Raw genomic sequence first — 24,268 nt, 5'->3', positions numbered from 1 at the left:
GAGCCTGTTTTGGGATGACTGCACTACATAATTCCCAAAGCCTGGGCTGTGGGAGCCCCCTCCTCAACCAGATGGGCTTCACCTGGCCCCACAGGTCAAGGCAAGAAGCTGTATTACCTGGCCCTCTACCAAGCTATCAACCCTTTGATCATGAAACCTGCACAGTCCCCAGCATGGAGGCTGTGGACCTCGAGGGGCACGGAGGGGTTGGGCCGCCTGGGGTCACCCCACCGGGCCCAAGCTGGGGGCCAGGATGCCCTGCCCGCGGCCGGCACTGACCTGGGCTGAGTGGGTAGAGCTCATTGTCTCCGCAGAGGAGCAGGTTCCGGGTGAGCTTCCGGGGGTCGACTTTCTGAGGGGTGGAGGAAGGCGGACACAGGGAGAAGCGGCGCCGGAGGAAGGCCTCCTCCTTCATGCTGTGGGCACTCGGGGGCTTCTGGAAGGAAGAAAGGAGGGGCAGCAGGAGGTCACCGCCTGGGAAGGGGCTTCAGAGCCACGTGGTGGGGGTGCCCCTGGCTGAGAAGTCCCGGTCTCAGGGGACTTCCGAGGCAGGGTGAGGAAGGCCTGGGCCCTGGGAGCCTGGTCGTGGGTGGTCGGCCAGGGCAGCCCAGCTCAGGAGAATGGCTTTGGCTGGTGCCAGCGCTTTCCAGGCCTGGCAGGAGGGCTGGACAGAGCCCTGGTCAGAGAGGCTCATCAGCACCCTCAGAAGACGTCCTTCTCAGAACCCCCACCCCAGGTTCTGTGAGACCCTGGCCGCAGCCAAGCAGACCCACCTGGGGACACAGGTTTTTCCTCCCGCATTTCCCTCCCACGTGACAGCGCTCTGTGGTGGGGAGGGGTCTAGAGCTTGTCTGCCCATGGAGAAGACGCAGCGGGGTGAGACCAGGTGGCCCCTGAGCACCAGGGAGTGGCTGGCATGGCGCTGGGCAGTCCGGGAGCCTGGCCTGTTGTCCACCTAAGGGTCCCAGGAGTGCCTCTGGTCAAGCCCGCCTGATGCTTGGGTACCCCAATGGTTTCAGTTGCACCCACATGCACCCCAGCAAGAGAGGGAGCTCTGGGCGCTCACAGCCAGGCACATCTGCGTCCACGCCCAGCCCAAGACGTTGCATTCCCAGTGGGAGCTTCCTCCCTGCTTCACAAAAGAGGGAGGCCCCACAGCCGGACCCTGACACCCACCTGCCTCACTCTCCCAGCCCCGTCCACTGGCAGACCTGCCTTTCCCCTGTGGGTTCAGAAGCGGGTTTCTCGTCTCCTCCCCTGGAAGGAGGTTGGTTGTGGACAACAGGCGGTCCCCTCTGTCCTGCTCCCCCACACTTCTACCCCTAGCAGTGCTGGGCCAAGCAGAGGATAACTGATTGCAGTCATGCCTTTGCAGGCACTTGAAGTTGACCGCGCCAAATCCACCGAGGTCTCAGCCCATTTTACAGATGAGAAAATCATGGCTGGGCCGGGCGCGGTGGCTCAAGCCTGTAATCCCAGCACTTTGGGAGGCCGAGACGGGCGGATCACGAGGTCAGGAGATCAAGACCATCCTGGCTAACACGGTGAAACCCCGTCTCTACTAAAAAATACAAAAAACTAGCCGGGCGAGGTGGCGGGCGCCTGTAGTCCCAGCTACTTGGGAGGCTGAGGCAGGAGAATGGCGTGAACCCGGGAGGCGGAGCTTGCAGTGAGCTGAGATCCGGCCACTGCACTCCAGCCTGGGCGACACAGTAAGACTCCGTCTCAAAAAAAAAAAAAAAAAAAAAAAAAAAGAAAATCATGGCTCAGGGAATGGAAGACCCCACCCTGTAATCGTGACCTGATAGGGGTTGGCAGAGCATCCTCTCCAGCTCCTAATCTTGTGTCCACTTCCTAAGGACGAGCTCCTTAAAAACTACTGGTCAATTTTCCTCCTTTCCCAATTTTCTGGGGCTGCTTCCTGCCGCCTCTGGGCAGGCCAGTAGCATCCTGCCAAGCCCGGGACAAAGGCCTCGATTTCTCTCATGGCCCTGGGCTTTGCTGGGCGGGGTCTCAGACACACAGAGCCTTTCCTGCTGTGCCTTCAGGAGTGGGCTGGGTGGTTCAGGGTGTCTGTAGTCCTGGGGGCTTCTGTCCACCACCCCAGAGCCCCCTCTTTGCCCCCAGTCCCGAAGTCAGAGGTGGGAGGGGCTCCAAGGCTGCAGCCAGGCTGGGCCAGCCCCTCCCTCACCCGACACCTGGCTCGGCTCGTGACCTTGGCCATCTTACACACAAGGAAGCTGGTTTCAGAGAGGCTGGAGTTTTGGCCCAGGTCACAGAGCTAACCCGTCCTTGAGCCAGGTGCAACCGGTCCTAAAACCTGGCTGCTGAGCATCTGCCCACTCAGTGTCTCAGCTCGGCTCAGCGAACCTGCGAACCTGCCGCAGGGAAGTGGGCGGTTGAGAAGTCCTGCCCCTACTTGTCAATCACAACAAACATGTCCTACCTGCCCAGGTGCGGCTCAGGCTGGGAACCAGCAGCTGAGCGGAGGCCGGGCTTACTCACTCAGCCAGCTGAGATTTTCCGAGCACCCAGGCTGGGCTGGGCACTGGGCAGCCAATGTGTCAGCAGCGATTCTGCTCTCAGGACCCACAGAGAGCCCCGGGATGTCCCAGGCAGTGTGGTGACAGTGCTGCCCAGGTAGGTCTCCCTCACTCAGAACCTCCTGAGGCAGGGAGAGGGGCTCACAACCTAGCCTCAGCTGCCCTGTCTGGCTGTCTGCTCCAGCTCCACCTGGGCCAAGGTGCAGAGGGCATAGGGATCTTGGTGCCTTTCTGCTCAGACACCCCACATGCCTTCTCCCAGCACCAGTGACAGCCGGTGGGACTTCTTAGTCTGTGAGCACCATCATCCACTCATCTACACACCACACTCTCCCACTCCCTTGTATCCCTCCATCTATACACACATGTCTTCCCTTCCAGGCATCCATCCATCCATCCATCCATCCATCCATCCACCCACCCACCTGCCACCCCTTTCTCCCTCCACGAAGCTTTCCAGCCAGTCAGTTGACCAGCCTGATTCCGCCTTCCTTTCCATTTACCTCACACTCAGACACATCTGAGGTGGTATTCAAATAATGACTGAAACACTGATACGGAGCACTCACCAATCCAGACGTACCAGGGACTATCACTCTGTGTGCCAACAACCCCAGACCAGTGTCCAGTGCCCTGCGCTCTGCAGACCACCTCTGACCCACTCAGACAGGGTGGGCAGCAGCTCGTATCACAAGGCATCCTGGTCTGTGGAGCCCTTCTGGAGTCCCCCATTCATTGGACCTCCTGATGCCCTACAGCTGAGAGGTGCCAGCTCAGTGCCCCCATATGGTCACCTGATGGGGAGGTGTTTTGTTCATGTTAAAGGCCACATCTCCCCAGTGGCTCCACATGGCATTTAGAACAAATCCAGTCTCATCTCCTCCCTGTTCCCCAAGCCCTCCCTGCCACCCCATTCCCCAGCCCACTCTGGCGCCCACTCTGCTCCAGCCACACTGGCCCCTTTATGCTCCCGTTCCTGCTGAATGTAACCGCCCACCATCTCCACACGGCCGAGTCCTCCTCAAATTCCACTCTCAGCTTCCATGTCACTTCCCAGAGGCTTGGCCACTCTGGGAGTCAATTCGGATTCTCCACGTAACACTGGGAGTCCTTGGAGGGCTCCACATTGCACTTCTTTGTTCTTTGCACACTCTCTTCTCCCAACAGATGCAGCGCAGGTGAGGGGTGGCAGGGTCTGATCATGGCTCTGTCCCAGCAGCCAGGGCAGGGATATGCGGCAGGTGCTTCCCGTGTTTGGATTCACACAGGCTGCCTGTCACGTGTCACACGGCTCCGGGGTGGAGACCCTGGGTGGTGTGTGGCAGGCCCTCCCCAGTGGAGGTGCCTGGGGCGCCCGTCTGCCTCCCCACTGTTCCTGACATCTCCAGATCAGGGCAGAGTCCTCAGAGAGGTGAGCAGGGTTAGTTTCAGGGCTGATTTCCACTGGAACCCTAGTGAGGTTCCCATCCCCCGGCCACCTGCCACACCAGGTGTTGCCTAAGGAATAACAGACAGTTGGCATCTGCAGGGTGTGAGCTGCTGAGGCCCTCTCGGCGCTGGCAGGACTTTCATCCACGGCAGTGAAAGCTGAAGGCTGGGAGCCCCAGGGAGCACAGCCCCCCATGGGAACCCCCCGTGAAGGGAGGGAGAGAGGGAAAGGATGGGTGGACAAGGAAACAGACATGCTGGCTGAGGCAGCAGCAACCTGGGATCCCACTCAAGCTGGGAAACACAAAACGCCTGCAATCGCCACTGGCCTGCACTGCCTGCGGGGAAGCCCCGGGCCAGGCTCCAGCGACCAAGGACTCCAGGTGGACCCTCTGGGCCCAGCCCTCAGGATTCTGCCTGCCTGAGGCCACCCAGGGTTGATGTGGGGGTCTCTCTCAGCGGCCTCCATTCCCTGGGGGGCTGGCCCGGTCCTGATGCCAGCAGCACCTTCACCCCTAGAGCCCCCAGTGACTATCTGCTCATCTGTACACAGCTGGGCCTCAGCCTGCAGTTGTCAAACCCTTTTCCACCACTGTGCACGGTGCTGTGTCCACCTCCAGCTGTGGTCTCCACTGTGCGCGGTGCTGTGTCCACCTCCAGCTGTGGTCTCACCCTGCCCCCACAGTCCTGAAGTCCAAGTGCAGGAGGGACGCTGTGAGTCCTGGGAGGAAGGAGCCCAGGAGTGCCCCTCCCACGGCGAGACTGTCCCTGGGGCCAGAGAGGAAGTGTGGGCAATTCCAGTCTGAAAGGTCACGTTTCTGCCTGGTGGGGTCCCAGCCCCAAGACCCCAAGGTCCACTAAGGAGGCTTACTCTGGAGGCCAGGCCAGGAGGCCAGGGAACAGGGAGTGGCTGGGGAAGAAGGCAGGGCTTGGTGGGTGGGGGGGTCACTAAATGTATGTGGTCCCCAGTGCCCAGCTCTGGCCAAGCCTGGGAGGATGGAAGGGTGCAGGCCTGGAGCTCAGCAGGAAACAGGCAGGTGACAGGTGGGCCTGGAAGCCACCACCTGACCCCAAGTCCACATCAGCCACGACCCTCCTCTGCAGCTTCCATTCCTGGGGGGCTTGAGGAAATTTCCTCTTCCAACGTCATGTCAGGTGCTGAGTCGCCTTGTGGGCCTCCTGCTGGTCACCAGACAGGACAGGAAGGGCCTCCTTCTCTCCTCCAGGGACCCTGTGTTTGCCACTGTAGCCATCCGCTGGCCACCCAGCAGGCACGACTCCCAGCGTGGGGGGTCGCGTGTGCCCCCAGGAAGCAATTCTCCAAGTGCCCCTTGCCTGGGGCAGTGCCAGGTTTTGTTCAGCTGTTGGGCAGACCTAGTGACCAGGGTGGGGGCCACTCTTCCTAGTCCAGAGTGAGCCAGGCCCACTCCCCAGCCTGTGAAGTCTCACGGTGAGGCAGGGCTGGCCCCCCAGCCCCTCCTCCTGCTGGCCCCTGGCCCATCCCAGGTGGCTGCCCTGCCCAGCCGCTCTTCTCAGTCACAACTTTGTGTCACTTTGTGCCTCTTTGGGCCTTTTGGAAAGGAGGGAGGGGGGCACCAAAAGGGAACACTTTGGATTTGGGTTGGGCTGGAGACCCGCTGTCCACTGAAAGAACGGGCTCTGAGCAGAGCCTCCTCTGCCATATAGCGGGATGGGCTGGGGAGCCCACAGGGGCTGCCTGAGTGGGTCTCCTCAGAGGTCTGCTGGGACTTGGGGGTGGGGTAAGGGTGATCCTGTGACCCAGAGAGGGGCTGAGGCTGAGGGTCGGGGAGGGGTGAGTGTGGGTGCCAGATGCAGGTCAGTGGGCAGAGCCAACCACCAGCCTCCCGCTCATGGTCCCACTAGGCTGGAGAGGGAACGCGGGAGAAGGTTGGCCCACAGAAGGCCCCCCTTTCTCTGCACCCCAGCCCCCGAGCTGGGCTTTTGCTTCTGCCTGGCCCTCTGCAGGGGGCTCCTCCTTCTTCCTTGGAGACCCAGCCCCTTTGTCCAGGAACCTTTCCCCTGCTGTCGGTCCTCAGGAGCAGCGGACTGCCCCCGCCCGTCTCTTTGGACCTGAAGTGCACCGTGGCAGTGCTTCGCTTTGGCCCAGGTGGGTTCCCCTTCGCTGAGCCTGGCTGGGCTGGGCAGGGCTGTGCTTCCGCTGAGGGGACACAGGCCCAGCTCTGGACTCAGTCGGGTGGGGTACACACAGGGGCCAATGCTGCATCTCTAGAATGAATTCGCTCATAGCTGGAAGGGGGCTGGAGAGACGTTGGAGCTGCTAAGGGCCAGGGAACGTTCTGGAGGGCCAGGGAGTAAGTGGGACAGAGAGCCAGAACCGTGGCAGCCAGGCAGAGGCCACTCCTGAGGCCCTCCTCAGGGCCTCCTCAGGGTAGGCAGGGATGGGTGGCCCTTCCAGGTCCTCTCCTGAGACCCCAGCATCCTCCTCCAGGCCAGCCCCAGACTCCCACCCCTGCCTGTGCCCAGGGCTGCAGAATGCCCAGGCCAGGCGGACATGTGGGGCTCTTGGGGACTGCAGGTGGCCGTGACGGTGTTGTGCAGCTGCTGCACTCCTGAGACCACAGCGAAGACACCACCCCGTGGTGGCAGCGCCTGGGGGCCGCCCTGCCCGCGGCAGGGTCCCACCCATGCCCAGAGCCACTGCTTGACCGCCCTTCCTGTTAACCACAGGTACCTTCTGGTCCCCTCCTCATGGCTCCCACTTCCTCCTGCCCTGCTGAGTTTCCTGGGCCACCTAGGAGTTGCGGAGGGGACAGAGGCGAGGGCACAGGAAGGAAGTGAGCTCTGACACTGGGCTGACCACCCCTCCACAACCCCCACTGCGTAGGCTGCAGCATGCTCTTCCTTCCGTTTCTCATGCGGGGCACGAAAGACCCCTCCCATCACTGGGGGACAAGAGGTCCCATGTGGTGCCAGCCCAGAGCAGGTGGGAAGGGACAGGTCAGGTTGCCTCCACCTGGCCAGCCCTGTGTCCCAGAGGATGCTCGCCTCCAGACACCCGGGGAGGGGCCATGCTCTCTGACCCCACGCCACGGCCAGCTGTTTGGCAGCATGGGGCCCAGGCCCCTCGGGGTCCCCACCCAGAGCCAGTGCACATGGCCCCCCTGCCTCCCCTAGCTGCCTTCCCAGCAGTTATCTGGCCTCCAAAGTGCTCCCCACCCCCTGCCTCCCAGACGCTCGCCTTCAGGCTGGGATAAAGGGATTTTTGTAAAGAAAGGTCACTGGCGCCTCGTCGGGCCACACAGAGCCATCAGCTGGGACCACACTCAGCTGAACCTCGGCCGGGGCAGACACTGCCTCCGCTCTGGGAAAGGCTGAAGCTCTGAGAAGGAATCCAACGGAGTCCTGGACTCACTCTGCATCCTCCCTGTGCCCAATTCCTCCCCTGTCCTCCTGCAGAGGCCCAGGGACCAAAGAGCTGGGGAAAAGGGCTCAGCCCTGCCTCCAATGGCTGTGTGGCCTCAGCTGGCCACATTCATCTCTCGGGCCCTGTTTGTAAATCAGGGCCTGCTCTGAGTCAGGGAGATGATGTCCCAAGCCCACAGGAGGCCCTGGGGAAGGCGCCTGCAGAGGTGAGTGTGAGCCCAGACCCAGCCCCCTCCATGCCTGCGTGGCCTCCTCACCCACGGCCCAGAGTGACAGGGCTGGGCTGAGCTGCACGGGGGCAGAGAGGAGGCTCAGCCGCTGGGGTGCTCCATCAGTTGGCAGGGGCCAGAAAAGCAGGAGCTCGCAGTCAGCCTTCAGCAGCAGCATCTGGCACAGATACTTCTGCCTAAACCAGATAGATTCTCATTCAAGACTGCGGGGGGTGGAAATGCTCTGAAATCACAAGGATAAAGGAATGTAAGCCCACATGCTTGGTTCTTCACACATGGGATGGAGAGGTCAGTGGGTCCCAAGGAAGGACAGCAGCCATCAGTTAAAGGACAGCAGCCATCATGTCAACACCACACAGTTGCATTCCAGAAACTTACTAAGGTCCCAGTGCAAGTGACCATGAAGATCCTGCTGTGAGCAAACCACCCAGGCCTCCTGAGTCACCCCATGGAGACCATCACAGCAGACAGCAGCACAAGGGACCAGGCCGCTGTGTCTGGGTGGACCGAATGCCTAGTGCTAATGTGGGCAGCCTGCCCACCCCTGCAGGAGCAGCAGCCTCTTCGGAGAGCCGTGGCATGCACTTCAGCTGTGGCAGCTGGGCCCTGGGGGGCTTGGGACAGGGGCTTTCCCAGTACATCTGCTGCACTGATGGACCTTAAAGCCCCCAGGCCCTCCTGGATGTTCTATCCCATCTGATATGATTCTCAGAACGCTCGCAAGGTACGCGGAGCAGGGGTCATCATCACATTTTAAAGACGCAGTGGGCCGGGTGTGGTGGCTCACACCTGTAATTCCAACACTTTGGGAGGCTGAGGCGGGGAGATCGCTTGAGCCCAGAAGATCGAGATCAGCCTGGGCAACATAGCGAGATCCTGTCTCTACAAAAATAAAAAAATTAGCTGGTTGTGGTGGCACATGCCTGTGGTCCCAGCTACTAGAGAGGCTGAGGTGGGAGGATGGGTGGAGCCTGGGAGGTCGACGCTGCTGTGAGCTGTGGTCAAGTCACTGCACTCAGCCTGGGTTTCAAAGTGAGACCCCCATCACACACACACACACACACACACACACACACGAAGAAGAAACTGGGGCCCCAAGAGGAGAAACGGCCCATCCAAGGTCTCGTGGGCCACACCGTGCCTGGGATCCCCTCAAAGGAGCACAGCTCAAGCCCCAAATGCACTTTGGAGATAGCAGAGGAGGTGACGGGGGAGGGCAGGCCTCCTTCTGGGAAGACATTTCTCAGAGGCAGCCATGGAGTGGTTGGACCTCAAGAGGGGCGTATGAAGTGGCCTGCCCTGCTGAGGATGCTGCTTCGAGCCATGCCTGCGTGTTCTCTGGGCTGCCTCAGCCAAGTCCTGTGCCTGTGGGCCCGGCCAGGCCAGCCTGTCCCCGGCCCTGTCCACCTGTCCTCCTGATTGACACCAGGCCACTGAAGGCTCAGAGCAGCTACCGGGTCAGCTGGCGTTAGTACCCCGACCCCACACCCCCGTAGCCGATCACTCCACCAGCCCTAGGAAGCCCTGGCCATGGGGGCCGGGCTGGGCGTGGTCCCTGAGGCAGGCCTGGCCCCACCAGGTCCCAGCCAGACCCAGCACCCCTGTCCCAACTGAAAAGAGACTGATTTTCAGTTGCAAGCTGCAGCCAGGTGGCAGCAGGGGTCCGCCGGGGAGCGGGTAAGGGGGTGGGGGCCGTCACTTGGAGGCAGTGCAGCTGGAGGCAGGGGCCTGCTGGGGTTGTGGACACAATCTCAAACCCGCCATGCTGAGCCTCAGCATTTACACTGGAAATAGGACATGAACCTGGGCCCCCAGGGGAGCCTAGACACCCACTTCCAGAAGAGACGCTTGCCCGCTGTGCTGTGGGGCTGGCCTCTGTCCTGAGTGCCCTCAGGCACACCTGGGGCCTCTTCTGGGTGGTGCCAGTGCCCCCTCGCCTGGCCCTCCTGGTGAGGCTCCTGGGCTCGGTGTGCCACCCCTGGTGGACTGCCTTGCCGGCCACTGACTACCCAGGTGGGGGGACAGAGGGAGAAGCGGCTGGGCTGTGGCTACCTAGGGACACGCAGCTGAGAAGCTGGCATATGGCTGTGTCTCCTCATCTGGCCCCAGCCTGCTCATCGTCCTAATTCCAGCGCAGCCTGGATCCAGGCATGTGGGTAAAAACTCCAACAAGAAGACCAGAGCGAAACAAGAGGATGCGGCTGCTGTGGGCTAAGACTGAGGTCTCTCTCCTCCCTCCAGGGGCACCTGAGCTCCAAGGGCAGGGACTGGGTGACAGGTCATCGCTGACACCGAGTGGGGAGCCTGGGGTGCAGGCAGGCCCACACTCTCCCCCAAAACCCTCCAGCCTCAGTCTCCCCCACTGCCCACCCACACAGCACCTCCATGGGGACCTTCCGCGGCTGTTCCTGTTCAGGGGACCCTGGGGTGACCATGAGGCAGTGGGCCTGAGAGCCAGACAGGAGGAAGCCTCCAGCCCTGGAGGAGCACGTGGCCACCGGCCAGCTGAGTGAGCAGAGACCAGGAGGCCGTGCAGGAGGGGCAGCCCCAGGGTTCGGGGCCATGGCCAAGCCTGCTGGTCTGCCAGGGGCATCAGCTCTGAAGGTGCCGGCTGTGCTATTGCCAGCATTCTGTGGGGCCACGTGCAACCAGCCGGGGTGATGGGGGAAGGAGGAGCCACCGGGCTGGGGCAGAGGTGGAGACAGACCCCCGTGATGCAGTTGAGCCCATTCTGGGACAGGCAGGGAGGAGTGGCCTCCAGTGGGCTGGGGAAAGCCAGTGAGCAGGGGGCTTTAATCACCAGCCCAGGCACCCAGCCCTGCCCGCAGGTGTTTGGCGGCAGGATGGAGGTAGCAGCCCTTCCCCAGCCTCCGGACAAGCCCCCGCCCCAGGGAGGCCTTGCTGCCTTGCTCCGTGGTGAGGAGCCACTTCCAGAGGCCTCCTGAGGGCATATCCAGCCTCCCCTCCTCTCTCTCTGTCCCTCGGCTCCCCTCTCTGGGCTCCTGGACCCTGGATCCAAGCACTGCTTCCCCCCGGCCTCTCTTCCTTCAGGCAGCCAGCCTTCCCTGCTGGAGGCCCCGTGGCCCAGCCACGCGCCTGAAGGAACACAAGCTCCTAGGGTGCGTTCACTTGCAGAGGCGGAAGGTGGTGGCGGGGGTGGGGCGCTCACGGCCTGGCCTGTGGTTGGTCCTTCTGTCCTTGTGGCCAAGGACACCAACAGGAGCTCTTCCCTGCAGCTCCTGGCAGGACTGCAGAGGCGGCCCCCCTGCTCTGAGGAGCCAGACTCGCACGAACATTCATCGCAAGCCCCAGGCCCACCGCTTGTCAGTGCAGCATGAGAGTGGGGTCTGCAGCGGTCTGCCAAGGAGCTCCCTCTGCAGAGGAGAACCTGGCCAAGGTCTCCCAAATTGCAGCCACCATCTCGGGCTGTATTAACAGAGATTGAGTCCTCAGAAGGAGGGAGGGGATAATTGCAGTGGAATCTCCCTGGCCAGGCTGCTGGGTTCAGCTCTGGGTGCCTCAGGAAGGGGCAGCCCACAGCAGTGCTCTCTGTGAAGGGCCAGCGTGGTGCCACCCAGGTGTGACACACACAGCCAAGCTCTCCCCTGTATCCCTCAGGTGCTGGACAGGCAGGGTGGGGCTCACAGCCGAGCCAGGACACCCTTCCCAGGGCCAAGGCAGCCCAGGAGAAGCCAGCACAGCATGTCTTCCTGAGAGGCCCATGAGGACACTCAGGGGTCCCAGTCTGAGGGGGAACACAAGGCCCTGACCTGGTAGCCCACTTTCAACACTCTGTGAGCACGCAGGGCCTCCCCCAGCAGAGAGGGGCACCGAGGGAAGCCAGGACCCCGGGCAGTGCCCTCTGCCCACCAGGTACATGGTACCCCGCCAGTACCATCGTCATCCCGGACAGGCATCGTCATCCCGGCTCCCCTCTGTCCCCCGGCTCACATTACCCAGGACTGGCTGTAGGAGCCTTTTTCCCAAGACTAGAGAGGTCATAAGGTCACCTGCTGCCCACACGTCCCACCCTAGCTCTCCTTGGGGTATGCAGGTACCTGGGGCGGCCCCTCATGTCCAGGAGCTGAGGCTGCCCCTGGGTGTATCAAGGTGAGGTGGCTACCCCACTCCCACCCGCCAATGCAGGGCTGCAGTTGGTGCTCTGGTCAGCCCATGGGTGTGACAGCCCAGGGGGCCCCAGGGCCAGGTGGCCACCTCAGAGCCACTCCTTCCCCGATGCCATCTGTCAAGGGTCAGGGGTCACACACTGCAGATAAAACACAAAGCCTGGCAGGTAGGACCATGGGGGCACCAACTTGGGTGGGGGAGGTCAGCCCAATGTCTTGTACGGAGAGACCCCCAAAACAGGAATAAAAATCACCTAACAACAGAAACAACAAAGTCAACCCGTAAAGCCTCATTCCAGGCTGTTTCGATCGCTTCGATTCTGTTAGCCACCCAATCCTCCCCCTGCCCAGCAGACAGTATTGTCATCATGCGTGACGCAGGGAGGGCACAGGGGATGCCAGCAGGTCGTGACCGCTCCTGGACATGTGTGTGTCCCTTGACGAAGCACCTCCTGCTCACCTGGGAACAGACCCTCGGGTCCACCTTCCTCCCTGTGACTCTGCACAGTGGGGAGGACACAGACTCTAGAAACCCCTCCTGCCCCAGCAGGCAGGTCCAGCCCCGAGGCCTCCTTGGTTCCCCTCAGAACAGAGCTTCCAGAAGGGCCCCCAATCTGTCTCACAGAGGAAATGGGGGGGTCTCCAACAGAAGGACCCCCAATCTGTCTTCCGCTGTGGTGGAGGGCTGGCCAAGGTGTTCAGGAAAAGGGATTAATGGGGTCCATTATGGCCCGAGTTGCACAGAGAGGACAGGGAGGGGCTGGATTTTGCTGACCTCCAAGGGGAACCCTTCTATGAAAGGGAAGCTTGCGCCTTGCTCAATGCGTTGCCAAGTTGCGATTCCCATGCGTCCCAGTGCTTTGCCAAGGTGTCCACGCAACCTTTGCATGTGCATCCTCCCCTGGGCACAGGATGCTAAATGGGGTGGCAGTAGGAACACCCACCTCCCACCCAGTGCAGGGACTGGGAGGTTTCTACGCCCTGGAAGGAGAAAAACCCCAAGAGAGCAAAGGCGCCATTTCCCCACTTTCTCTCCATGTTACAGCTGCAGTTTCTTTTCTTTCTTTCTTTTTTTTTTTGTTTTGAGATGGAGTCTCACTCTGTTGCCTAGACTGGAGTGCAATGGCACGATCTTGGATCACTGCAACCTCTGCCTCCTGGGTTCAAGCGATTATCCTGTCTCAGCCTCCCGTGTCGCTGGGACTACAGGCACTTGCCACCATGACCGGCTAAATTTTTTTGTATTTTTTTCAGTAGAGATGGGGTTTCACCATGTTGGCCAGGCTGGTCTCGAACTCCCGACCTCAAGTGATCCACCCATCTTGGCCTCCCAAAGTGCTGGGATTACAGGCGTGAGCCACCGCGCGTTGCCGACAGCTGCAGTTTCTGAGGCTAAGAGAAGAAGCTGACTCGCCCAGGGCCACACAGCAGGTTGGTGCTGGAGGTGCTGGGCCCTGGCGTGACCCCAAAGTCCACAGGGCTGCCCGCAGCTGGGGGAGTGCAATGCTCGGATGATCCAAGAGAACACTTTCTGGGCTGCTGGTCTGTACAACTGGGAAGCCCCTGCCTCTCCACCATGACCCCTCCACGCCCTGCTGCCACAGGGCCCAGGATTCCTCCCCACTCACCGCTCCGTGTCCCAGGAGGTCAGATTTCACCCGGATGTTTAGCTCCCCTCCAATTTTACAGATGAGGAAACTGAGACCCAGAGAAATGAAATGAATGACTCCATCCTACAGGCCTGAGAGTTACTGTCTCGCGGGCGGAGAGCCTGGGTGGTGCGTTTATCAACAGGGCTGCTGGTTTCATGTCTCTGCCTCTCCACATAGACCCACTCAGGTGGAGACCTGTCCCTCTGTCTCCGTGTCCACGGGGCCTGGCAGGAAGTCGTGTGCAGGGGTGGAGGCTGGAAGACCAGCAGGTCTCCCTTCACCTGGGGATCCCTGATCCCCATGCAGCCTTGCGGGTAGAAGGGCAGTGACTGCCCATCCCCTGCACACACAGAAACAGTGAGGCCAGAGGAAAAGGATAAAATCGGTCACCCAGAACAGCAGACAGCACGCGGGGTGGGAGTGTGTGAGCAGAGACCCTAGGGACCCCGCATCTAGGTGTGGACGGTACTGGTGCCTGCAGAGCAGGGCAGAGGAGGCAGGTACAGCCCAGTGCATGGACCAGTGACTGACTCCAGGGGCCCACAGGGGGCTGCACTGTGGGTGAAAACGCACGGACGCAACACACCCAAGAGAAACAAGCAGACACACACACACACCCAAGAGAAACGAGCACACGCCCAAGAGAAACCAGTGCACGCCCCCAGGTGGTACGCGCACGCACGCTCCCAGCAGCATGGCTCAGGCCCATCAGAAAGTGGACACGGCCAGACGTCCACACGGGTGAACGGATAAACATGGGTCACATCTGCGCAACGGACATAAGAACATTCGACCTTCAAGAGGAAGGAAGCACAGCACTCACACATGCGACAACATGTGACAACATGCGACGATACAGATGAGCCCCAGAGATGAGCCAAGTAAAAGAAGCCAGATACCAAAGGCCACACTCTTGTCTGCTTCCACGCCCACGCAGTATCCAGGACAGGCAGGTCCAGACACGGAATGCAAACTGGTGCTTGCCAGGGCCCGGCCCAGTTCTTTCCCGGTTTCCTAGGGCTCTTTGGGAAAAGAACACGGGCTTTGGAGTTCACTATGACTGGAGGGTGACCAGATGATTCTGGAGCCCTGAGCCCTTGGTTTGCTTTACCGCAGCCCGGGGGGTCCTCCTAGCTCCTGGCTGTGGTCAGAGCTGGGCAGGGCCCGAGGAAGGCACCTGGGCTGCGGTGCACAGCAGATGCTGTGAAATCGGCAACTCTTTTTTTGTTTTGTTTTTTGAGACGGAGTCATGCACTGTTGCCCAGGCTGGAGTGCAGTGGCGCGATCTCGGCTCATTGCAAGCTCCGCCTCCTGGGTTTATGCCATTCTCCTGCCGCAGCCTCCTGAGTAGCTGGGACTACAGGTGCCCGCCACCTTGCCTGGCTATTTATTTATTTATTTATTTTTTGTACTTTTAGTAGAGACGGGGTTTCACCATGTTAGCCAGGATGGTCTCGATCTCCTGACCTCATGATCCGCCCGCCTCGGCTTCCCAAAGTGCTGGGATTACAGGCATGAGCCACCGTGTCTGGCTGGAATCAGCAGTTCTTGGGATCATCCTGTACCATGGGAGCTCTGGGGTGGGCACTGGGTTTGGGCAGCAAGACGGAGGGTCGATGGCCTCAAGCCACACTGAGTCAGGCCTGGCGGGGGGCAGCTGCTCCAACACCCACTGAGCCCGGCAAGCCTCGATGGCTCCGCCATCCTCAGGGCGTCCCACAGCCCTGGGACCAAACACGGGTTTATTGTTTGGGAGGTGGTTCAAGCAGGCTGCATCAGGACAGAAATACACAAAAAACCCATCGCGGGTAGAAGTGACAGGCAGGTGGGGACAGAAAGTGCCCCCTCGTCTGCAGCTCACACCCTGGGGGATACAATGAAACCACTGACAATGACAGCCCCAGGGAAGTTGGGTGCCACGGTGCCGAGGAACAGGGTGAGGTGCCCTCGACATGGTAAAGCCCCCGTGATGGGGAGCTGGAGTGTGCAGAAACGCTGGCGGCGGCGGACTTTGGGTGACCGATGCTGTTTCTTTAAAAAACAAAGTGGAATTTCCACAGCTCTTCACATTCCCGTCAATGCATTGATCGTGATCACAGCCAGCAGCGAACCTGCCAGGCTCCGTGGCCGGGACCAGCTGACCTCTGCAGGGGAGTGCGGGCTGGGCCCGGCCTGACCCCGTTCCACCGACATTGAGACAGCAGATGCCGGCCCCAAATTAAACCACCTGCATCTGGCCAAGCAGCCACACACGTGTGGGTCCTCTGACTTTGGGGATACCCCATGTTATGTTGCCTCTTGGAGATCATTTTATAATGGGAAAAACACATCCCCCTTACAAATCTTGCAAGTCCGGAGTCTGCTAGAGCCAACCCCCAGTGCCCCAAGGGCGTCCCCACGCTCAGGCAGCCACCCTGGCGGGAGGTCGGGCCTGGGGCCAGGCTGTAGCCCATTCCCCAGGCCCTGTGAGAATCACCCCCCTGGCACCCGGATCCTCCAGGAGGGTCTCATATCAAGATCTTCAGTTACATCTGCGGAGACCCGGATTCCAAGCAAGGCCACGTCCACAAGTACCTGGGGTTAGGACCTGGACACACTTTTGGGGGACACTGTTCACCCCATTACAGGCAGCTTCAGCAGCATCTAGCCCAGTGGAGGCCTCTGGGGGGCAGCCTGGCTCTTTGCAACTCCCCACGGAAGGGGCATTGTGCGCCCCTCAGCCACAGAAGCCCATCCCTCCCTGCTCTGCCTGGCCCTCACATTCTCCGCGTGCAGCTGTGCCGGCCCCGTGCCCACCTGGATTAGGCAAAGCCTAATCAACTTGCCCCACTGCCTCTCATCGCCTGTGGCAGAGCCACCTTTTCAACCCCATCTGCCCCTTGATGAACCTCCCCCAGGGCTCCAGCCTCCAGATGAAGCCTCAGGCCCTCCTCCTCCCTCCACCACCGGCTGTGCCAGCTCAGTGCCCACCGCAGCAGGGCCCACAATTCTGTCACACTGGCAGCCCTTGCAACCAGTCCCACAAGCCAGGCCGCTTCACCAGCCCCATTCCCTTGGTCACATTCCCTCTTCCTGGGCCAGCAGTGTCTCCCACTGCCCCACAGCCTCCACTGAACCTTCTGGAAGCCAACCCTGCCCAGTAAGTTGGCACTCTCTTGCCTGCTGTCCTGGCCATGATGTTCTTGGGGTGGGAGTTTGGCCTCCTGAGGGCTGGGAACATCGGACGTGGCTGCAGTCCCCGCGCCGGCTGAGACCCACACACCACAGGAACGGGGGTCTGCGCTGGGGGCTGCTTCCTGGGGGACACTCACAGACTCGCACCCTCAGACCCCAGACCGGCAGGACCAACGTGGCATTTAGAGCCCCTGTGCAGTCTACAGATGAGAAGGGAGGCCCTGGTGGGAAGCGGGGCCTGGCCGACCAAGACCGGACCAGAACCCCAGCCTGTCGACCTCAGTGGTTGGCAACGGGCACCTGGTAGCCCATCCTGCATTCACTTAACTTGGTTACCTGGAGGAAGGTCACGACTCCACGACACTCCCAGATGACTCTGGGTGGGCTGAGAGTTACAGGGACGCTGGTAAATGCTCCCGGGGTCACAGTCGGCAAACCTGCTCTGAACACCACCCTCAGCTGCTGTTCCACCTGCGGAAGGGAGGATTCACCTGGGGCCCCTCCGCCCTGCCGGGACCACGCCAGACCCAGTGGCCTTGGCCCCAGGAGCCCACGGAGGCCGCGCATTATTTCTATTCCAGGCCCTTCCATCTCACCAGATGCTAGGGGTACACAGAAAAATAAGCCAGGGTCCAGCGGCCCCGCCGGAGCTCTCAGACCAGGGCGGGCAGACCAGCGACACTGACACACTGCCCTTAGGAGCCGCGCCCCCGGCACAGCCACCTCTGGGGAAGACTGTTCTTTCCTGCAGGAAACTCCCAGGGCATGTGGGACTCTTTGAGGAGCCAGAGCTCACTCCCGGGGTGGGGGAGAAGAGGGCAGACGAGGAGGGGAACTCACGGGAAGGTAGGAAAGGGGTCTCTTTTGTGGATTCCTCTACCGGATTTGGTGGGAACTCTGAGAGTTGGGGACAGAGAGAATGCAGGTGGAGATTCTGGCCTGAGGAGAGGCTGGGTGGGACATGGTGGTCAGAAGCCCCCCGCCCGTGGGCACGGTTGTTGGACCCTGTCACAGCATGGCTGGGACAAGGGACCTGGTGTATTTCTGGCACCCGGTTTCCATCGCACCCGGTTTCGGGCACTCCATTGCTTGCCTTCTGCAGAGCTGCTAAGCCACTGGGCACACAGCTGCGCCTGAGTGCCTGGGGAGAGGCCAGCTCCAGGCTGCAGGCTTCTCTCTGGGGAGGGGGACAATCCTGAGGCCCCTCTGGGGTTTGGGAGATGACTGAGTTGGCCTTTGTACAGCCTGTTCTGAAACGGTCTGACATAGGGCAGCACAGGGCAGCAAAGACTGTGGGGTCCCTGGCAGCCAGGAGCCCCTTCGCTGTGGCTGGAGCTGGCATTTCTATTTATGATTCGCCTCTCATGCCCCTTCCCAGCACACCCACCTCTGGTCTTGACAAGGGGCTGGGATTTTCGAGGTGGCTCAGCTGAGGGCACAGGGGTCTTGGCAGCTGTCACAACTCTCCTGGGCTAAATGCACAGCCTGTACCTTGTTACCTCTGGGCGGGCTGAGGCCCCAGCTCTGTCCTGGGCTTCAGTTTTCCCCAAGGCAGAACCACAGCCGTGTGACTCACCCTGTCTCAAGCGGGCCGCGTGGGTGGGAGGCTGCAAGGCCTCTATGAGGCCTGAGCGCTGGACTTAGGACTCTTGCTCCAGAGTCAGGGGCTAGGGCTGGGCCGGGCCCACCCAGGAGGATGCTGGCAGAGGCCCTGGGAGGAGGGGGAGCAGGGGCCGGCTCCAGTACTGGATGTGTCTGACACTCTGTGTCCCACAGGGCTGGCCACAGGCCTGGGCACGGCTCCTGCCTCTGCAGGCCAACCTGGCTTGACCTCAAGCTGCCTGGGCCGGGACAGCCGCAGCCGAGGCCAGCCCACGGTGACAAGGTCTGCTTCCAGCCTCTCCCTCGTGTCCCAGCCTGTGGGTCAGCCCAGTCAGGCCTGCTATGGGCACACAGCCCCATGCAGGCCCAGCTGGGACGGCAGCGACGCAGGCAGAGCTGCACTGACCTCTCCAGAGGACCGTTTGTGAACTCGAATCAAGGCGCCAAGTGCTCATGTGTCCTTTAAGCCGGGGATGGACTTGCAGAAATTTACCCTTGGGACTAAAACGCTCTGTAATCAATATCTGCCTGAAGAGAGGCGGATGGCTGGCAGTGGCTTTTATGGGAGTGAGCGTGTCCAGGGACACGCAGGTGCGTTGGGGCCGGGTGCGGCCCTAGACGGGGCACAGGGGCGTGCAAGGTGCGGGGAGGAACGGGACCAGCCTCAGTGAGTGGGAGTTGATGTGCACGACCCAGGCCCTTCCATCTTGTCTGGGTCTCCACCACCAGGAGCCTGTTCTTGTGACTCAACGCCCACCATGGCCCCGGCCTCACCGAGCTGCCCTTGCTTCCCAGGACCTCTGGGGCCACTAGCTGGGCTCCTGCCTGGTCACTCTCCTGTTCTTCATCCTCCCCACGCCCCCGGCACCCAGCACTTGGCACACTCACTGCAGAGGCTCCCATTCCACGGAGCAGACAGCTCTCCCTGCACCCCTAGTGCCTGAGCATGGAGTAGGTGCCAATGAATGCCTTCTGGGTGAGTCTGACTATGATGTGTATACAGTACAGTGGGGACTCCCTGGGGAGCAGGTCGGAAACCGCACCTGCTGACTTCCTTAGGTGTCTTTTGGGAGGCTGGGCTGGACTCCACCACATACTCCCCAAGGTCATGAGGGGCATCGGGGTGGGACCTTCCAGAACCTTCCCCATTCCTTCTGCTATCCGATGCTGACATGTGGGCCCCCACCCCTGACCTGGGGAGGCAAGGGCTGAGGGGCCAGGGAGGGTGGAGAGGAAGTGCCCCTCCCATGACATGTGCTTTGCCCCCTACACCTTCCTGCTGGCTGCCCTGAAGGTGGGTAACAAGATGGAAGAACAGAGGTCACAGAAGAGAGAGGACCGGAGGTGCGCACGGAGTCTCTTTCCAGTGGCTGTCCGGGTGGAGGAGACGGCGCGCTGTCGGGGACCCACTTCCATGACGGCGGGGCGGGGGCACTGCCCTCTGCACTTTTGTACGTCTTTGACGTTTTCTATCATACGAAGCCAAATAGGAGAAGCCATAGATTTCTCTTGAAGGCACAACGTGAAGGGAAATCCACTACCCGGATGGGGTTTTAAGAGGAGAATTTTGGAAGAGCCTCAAAGCAGGAGAGGACACTGGGTGTAATAGCAGAATCCCATCCCCCGAGGGAGGCTAAGGGTTTTTAAGAAGGCAAAGGTGACAACCAGCTAGATAAGAGGCTTCAAACAGGTGAAAAATCAAGTAACTGGCACAAGATAAAAGAGGTTATTAAGATAAAGGGATTAAGACTCAGGATGAGCTGGAGAATTAGCAGAGAAGGAGCTGAGTAGCCTCTGCTGTGGGTTGGCAGGGACCGGCCAGGTCTCCTCCGTGGGCTACAGCCTCCAGAGAGCCTGGACCCCCACAGGCTCAGAACCTGCCCCAGCCCTGACCTCCCCGCTGGGCCCACCGCAGAGCCACCTTTATATATCAGCTGCCAAAGCCACCTCCTGGGCCCCCCAGCCCTGTGTCTTAGCAACCGCCCTTTCCAGAGGCTTCCGGCCTTATCAGAATGGCTCTCCCACTGTCCAGGGAGTATCAGACTTGAAACAGGCCCCCTGAGCATCCACACCACCATGCTGGAAGCCCCCAAGTCCAGAATGCAGCAGAGGCCCCAAGTCAGGCCCCCCAGAGCAGTCTTCTGTTCCCACAGGCGTGGGCTGGTGGCGGGGCAGTCGCCCTTTGGGAGACCTCCCAGCCCCCCTACCCTATCTGGTGGCCGGGAAAGCGGCAAGATCTTGCGGTGTGCCGGGCTCTGATGAGGGAGGCAGTGGGCGCTGTGACCGTGGCTGACCCTCTTGCCAGCATCCTCCCTGTCCCCATCAACATCACCTAGTGCTTGCCGCTCCATGAGCTTCCCCTGCCCACGTGTGCCTGTGGCAGGGGTGCCGCCTACGCAGGCTGTGGGGACAGTTGGTGCATCAGGCAAGCAGCAGGTGCCTGCTGCAGCCTTGTCCGGGCTCCTTTGATCTGATTTGGTCCTCACAGTCATCCTGGGAGGCAGGTCCTATCAGGACGTGTGGTTTCCAGCACACAATGGTGCTCCCCGAGGCCCCTACTCCCTGTCCCTTCTTCCTCTTTGATCATCAAATGACCCCACCCTCACTGACCAGTCAACAGGTGGTCACTGCCCTGGCAGGCACCACATAGCCCGGGGCACAAGGGCCAACTGTGGCTGCTGGTGAGTGTTCCCTGTGTGCCAGGTGCTGACACACAGGAGTGCGATGGTGGCCTTGCATTCCTCTTTTATCCTGACCGCTCACCGCCCCATCCCAGGCACACACACAGATGCATGGACACACACAACCACAGGCACGGCACACACACATACACATGTGCACAGATGCATGCCTGCACACACATGCATAAGCACACAGATATGCATGCGCACACACAGACACACACGTGCACACACACATAGCAAATCAGGATGCAGAAGCCAACCAGCGGCTGTTTCCCCTGTTGGCATAGCTGCTGCCTCCCAAGAGGGCACTGTGGCCCAGAGGCCCAGGCGGGAGGCTCCAGGCTGAGCCAGTACAAAAAGACAAGTCGCCCTCGGGAGCCAGGATCCCAAGTCCCCGGGGGAAGCAGACAGTACTTTTCTCCCCCTCACTTTTTAAAGACAGCTTTGTTTAAAAAACGTTTTCTGGTTCCCAGGTAAACATGTCTGATGCAACCACAGTCCTGTCCCAGGTTGTCTTCCGGGGTCCTGGGACCAGGCTGCAGCCTTGGGGAGGAACCCAGCAGCTCCTCCTCCTCCTTAGGGAGGAGCCCAGCAGCCCCCAGGTGGGCATCCCCTCCTGTCCAAGCTGGGCCGCCATGTCCGTAGCATGTAGGAACTATCTCAGGGGCAAGCCAGGGGTCAGGAGGCCAGGGGATCAAGGTGTCCCACCTCACAGACACAGAGGCCAGCGGCCTGTGGTGTTGTGAGAGCTGGACAAACATGCCTCCAGCGGGAGCAGAACTCTTCCCTTCCCTGGGGTGGGGCTCCCTGGTGGCCACCCCCAACTTTCATTCCCAGCTCACTGCTGACAGCCTGGGTGCCCCAGGCAGCTCCTGGTTTCTTGAAAGGCCTCATTATTCTCATCTGTGAAATACGGCAACCCCCTGCTCCCTAGAACTAAACACGGCTGTGATCACGCACGCCTGCCTCTGCGATGTCAGCCCCACGCCCCAGAATGCCACCCCTGGTCTCTCTACAGGTTCCGATCCTAGTCCATCTTCCCAGGAGTCACGGCAGGCTGCCCACTGTGGCCACCCTCTCCCGGCGGTGGAGGGCTGCACTGTGTCTTCATGAAAGATGCGTCCAAGTCCTAACCTCAGTACCTGTGACCCTGACCTTGGAAAGAGGGTCACTGCCTGGGGTCCTCGTCCAACGACTGGGGTCCACGTGTGACAAGACAGGGGAGGAGACGCAGACAGAGGAGAATGTGCTGTGAAGAAAGAGGCGGAGATCGGAGCAATGCAGCCACAAGCCAAGGAACACCTGGAGTCCCCGGGAGCTGGAAGAGGCAGGAAGAATCCTCCCCCAGCGCCTTTGGAGGGAGTGCAGGCCGGCCAGCACTGGGATTTCAGACTTCTGGGCCCCACCACTGTGAATGAATGAATCTGTGTTGTTCTAAGCCACCCAGTTTGTGGTCATTTGTTATGGCAGCCCCAGAGCACCCATGCCCTCGGTACAGAGCTGGGAGCAGGGAAGAGCCTGGCCAAAGGTGCGAACGCCTCTTCCTCCGCCCCTCTGCCACTGGCATGGAAGAAACCACAGAAAAGCGCACCCCCTCCCCACACACACACAGCAGGCAACCAGACAGACCCGGCACCAGCCTGACCTGGCCCAGCCTGACCTGGCCACTTCCTGTCAGCCCAGCTGTCTTCCCCACTCCCCATGTGCTGGGGACGCGACCAAACCGTCCTCCTGCCCTTTCCCCCATGAAAAGCCAAGGTGGGCCGGGCGCAGTGGCTCACGCCTGTAATCCCAGCACTTTGGGAGGCCGAGGCGGGCGAATCACGAGGTCAGGAGATCGAGATCATCCTGGCTAACACGATGAAACCCCGTCTCTACTAAAAATACAAAAAATTGAGGCCGAGGCGTGGTGGCAAGCGTAGTCCTTCTCGGGGAGGCTGGCAGAGGCAGGAGAATGAAGTGGGCTGGAGGTGGAGCTTGCAGTGAGCTGAGATGGCCACTGCCTCAACCTGGGCGACAGGCCGAGACTCGTCTCAAAAAGAAAAAAGGTGAAGGCCCGGTAATCAAACCTGTCCCAGCACTTTGGGAGGCTGGCCCGGTGGATCCTCGAGTCCAGAATCAAAGAACCATCCTTCTTTCATGAGTGAAACCCGTCTCTACTAAAAATACAAAAAGCAGCCAGAGGCAGGGTGAGCCTGTAGTCCCAGCTACTCGGGAGGCTGAGGCAGAATAAGGCGTGAACCTGGGAGGCGGAGCTTGCAGTGAGCGAGATTGCCATACTACCTCAGCCTGGGTGACTGTATGAGAGACTCGTCTCAAAAAAAAAAAAAAAAAAAAAAAAGAAAAAAGAATCAAGGGGTTGAAGATGAAGCCTGATGTACCTTTATTTCCCCCACGGCGCAAAAAACGGTTCTTACACCCCTCTGGAATCCCTGCTGAACACGCTGTCTCGACACTAATCCAAAAACGGTGACTCAGCGGAAATGGTCCGTGACAGATACCCGTCGGCCCGATGAAGGGGTCTCCAGGCAACACAGCCGCACTGTGCTGGGAACCTGGATGGGCCCCGTCACTGGGGTCACCTTCTCCCGCCTCCCCGGGGCAGGCTTTGCAGCCCTGACAGCTGCCTGTTCCTCAGGCTGCTCCTGGAGAGGGGCCCATTCTGAAATTCCCTGGAATTGGCCACTGAAACGCCCCCTCTGCCTCTCGAGCCAGCTTGGAAGTGTGCACGTCACCGATGCCCCCGGTGACACCAGCAGTACAGGCGGCCTTCACCATTAGGTCACAGTGAGAAAGCGAGGCCTTCTCCATTCTCTTCCCAGCCTCCTGATTACATCAAGGGACAAGAGAATGGGTCTTTATGGTGGCTCTGCCCCTGCTCATCTCTCTATTTAAGGAAGGCAGGGTGGCCCTGGGCGCAAAGCTCACAGCAAACAATGTGAGTCCCTGTGGCCAGAGCACCCAAAAGCTAACATGTAGTCAGTGGTTCGTGTTCATTGTGCATGTTTTCATAGTTACCTGCAATTTATCACAGGTGATGTTGATTTTTTAACCGCAGCAATGATTAACACGTCTTCTAGGTTATAAGTAGACTTCAAAAAGAAGTGAGTTGATTTATTTTTTTGTTTGTTTGTTTTTTTTTGTTGTTTTTGTTTTTGTTTTTGTTTTTTTTTGAGACGGAGTCTCGCTCTGTCGCCCAGGCTGGAGTGCAGTGGCCGGATCTCAGCTCACTACAAGCTCCGCCTCCCGGGTTCACGCCATTCTCCTGCCTCAGCCTCCAGAGTAGCTGGGACCACAGGCGCCCGCCACCTCGCCCGGCTAGTTTTTTGTATTTTATAGTAGAGACGGGGTTTCACCGTGTTAGCCAGGATGGTCTCGATCTCCTGACCTCGTGATCCACCCGTCTCGGCCTCCCAAAGTGCT

The 24,268-nt window shown here is 60.2% G+C and overlaps 1 protein-coding gene across 5 annotated transcripts in view; it reads right to left on the bottom strand.

The window, feature by feature from the left end:
- OSBPL5 (oxysterol binding protein like 5) overlaps positions 1-24,268 on the bottom strand; it is a 79,492-nt gene that overhangs the window by 41,979 nt on the left and 13,245 nt on the right. For 2 of the 5 annotated variants that reach the window (XM_017948153.2, XM_021925421.1), the window contains exon 2: positions 280-436. In XM_017948153.2, the coding sequence (XP_017803642.2) occupies positions 280-415 (136 nt within the window). In that variant the 5' untranslated portion in view covers positions 416-436. Of the gene's footprint in view, positions 1-279; positions 437-16,895; positions 22,653-24,268 lie in introns of those variants that run through there. The other 3 variants (XM_021925420.2, XM_021925418.2, XM_021925419.2) reach the window with 3 other exon arrangements.

This window comes from Papio anubis, chromosome 12 (genome assembly GCF_008728515.1).
Source record: "Papio anubis isolate 15944 chromosome 12, Panubis1.0, whole genome shotgun sequence".
Classification (NCBI taxonomy): Eukaryota; Metazoa; Chordata; class Mammalia; order Primates; family Cercopithecidae; genus Papio; species Papio anubis.
Note: the sequence above shows the minus strand (reverse complement) of the source record. Positions and strands in the feature narration are given on the sequence as shown.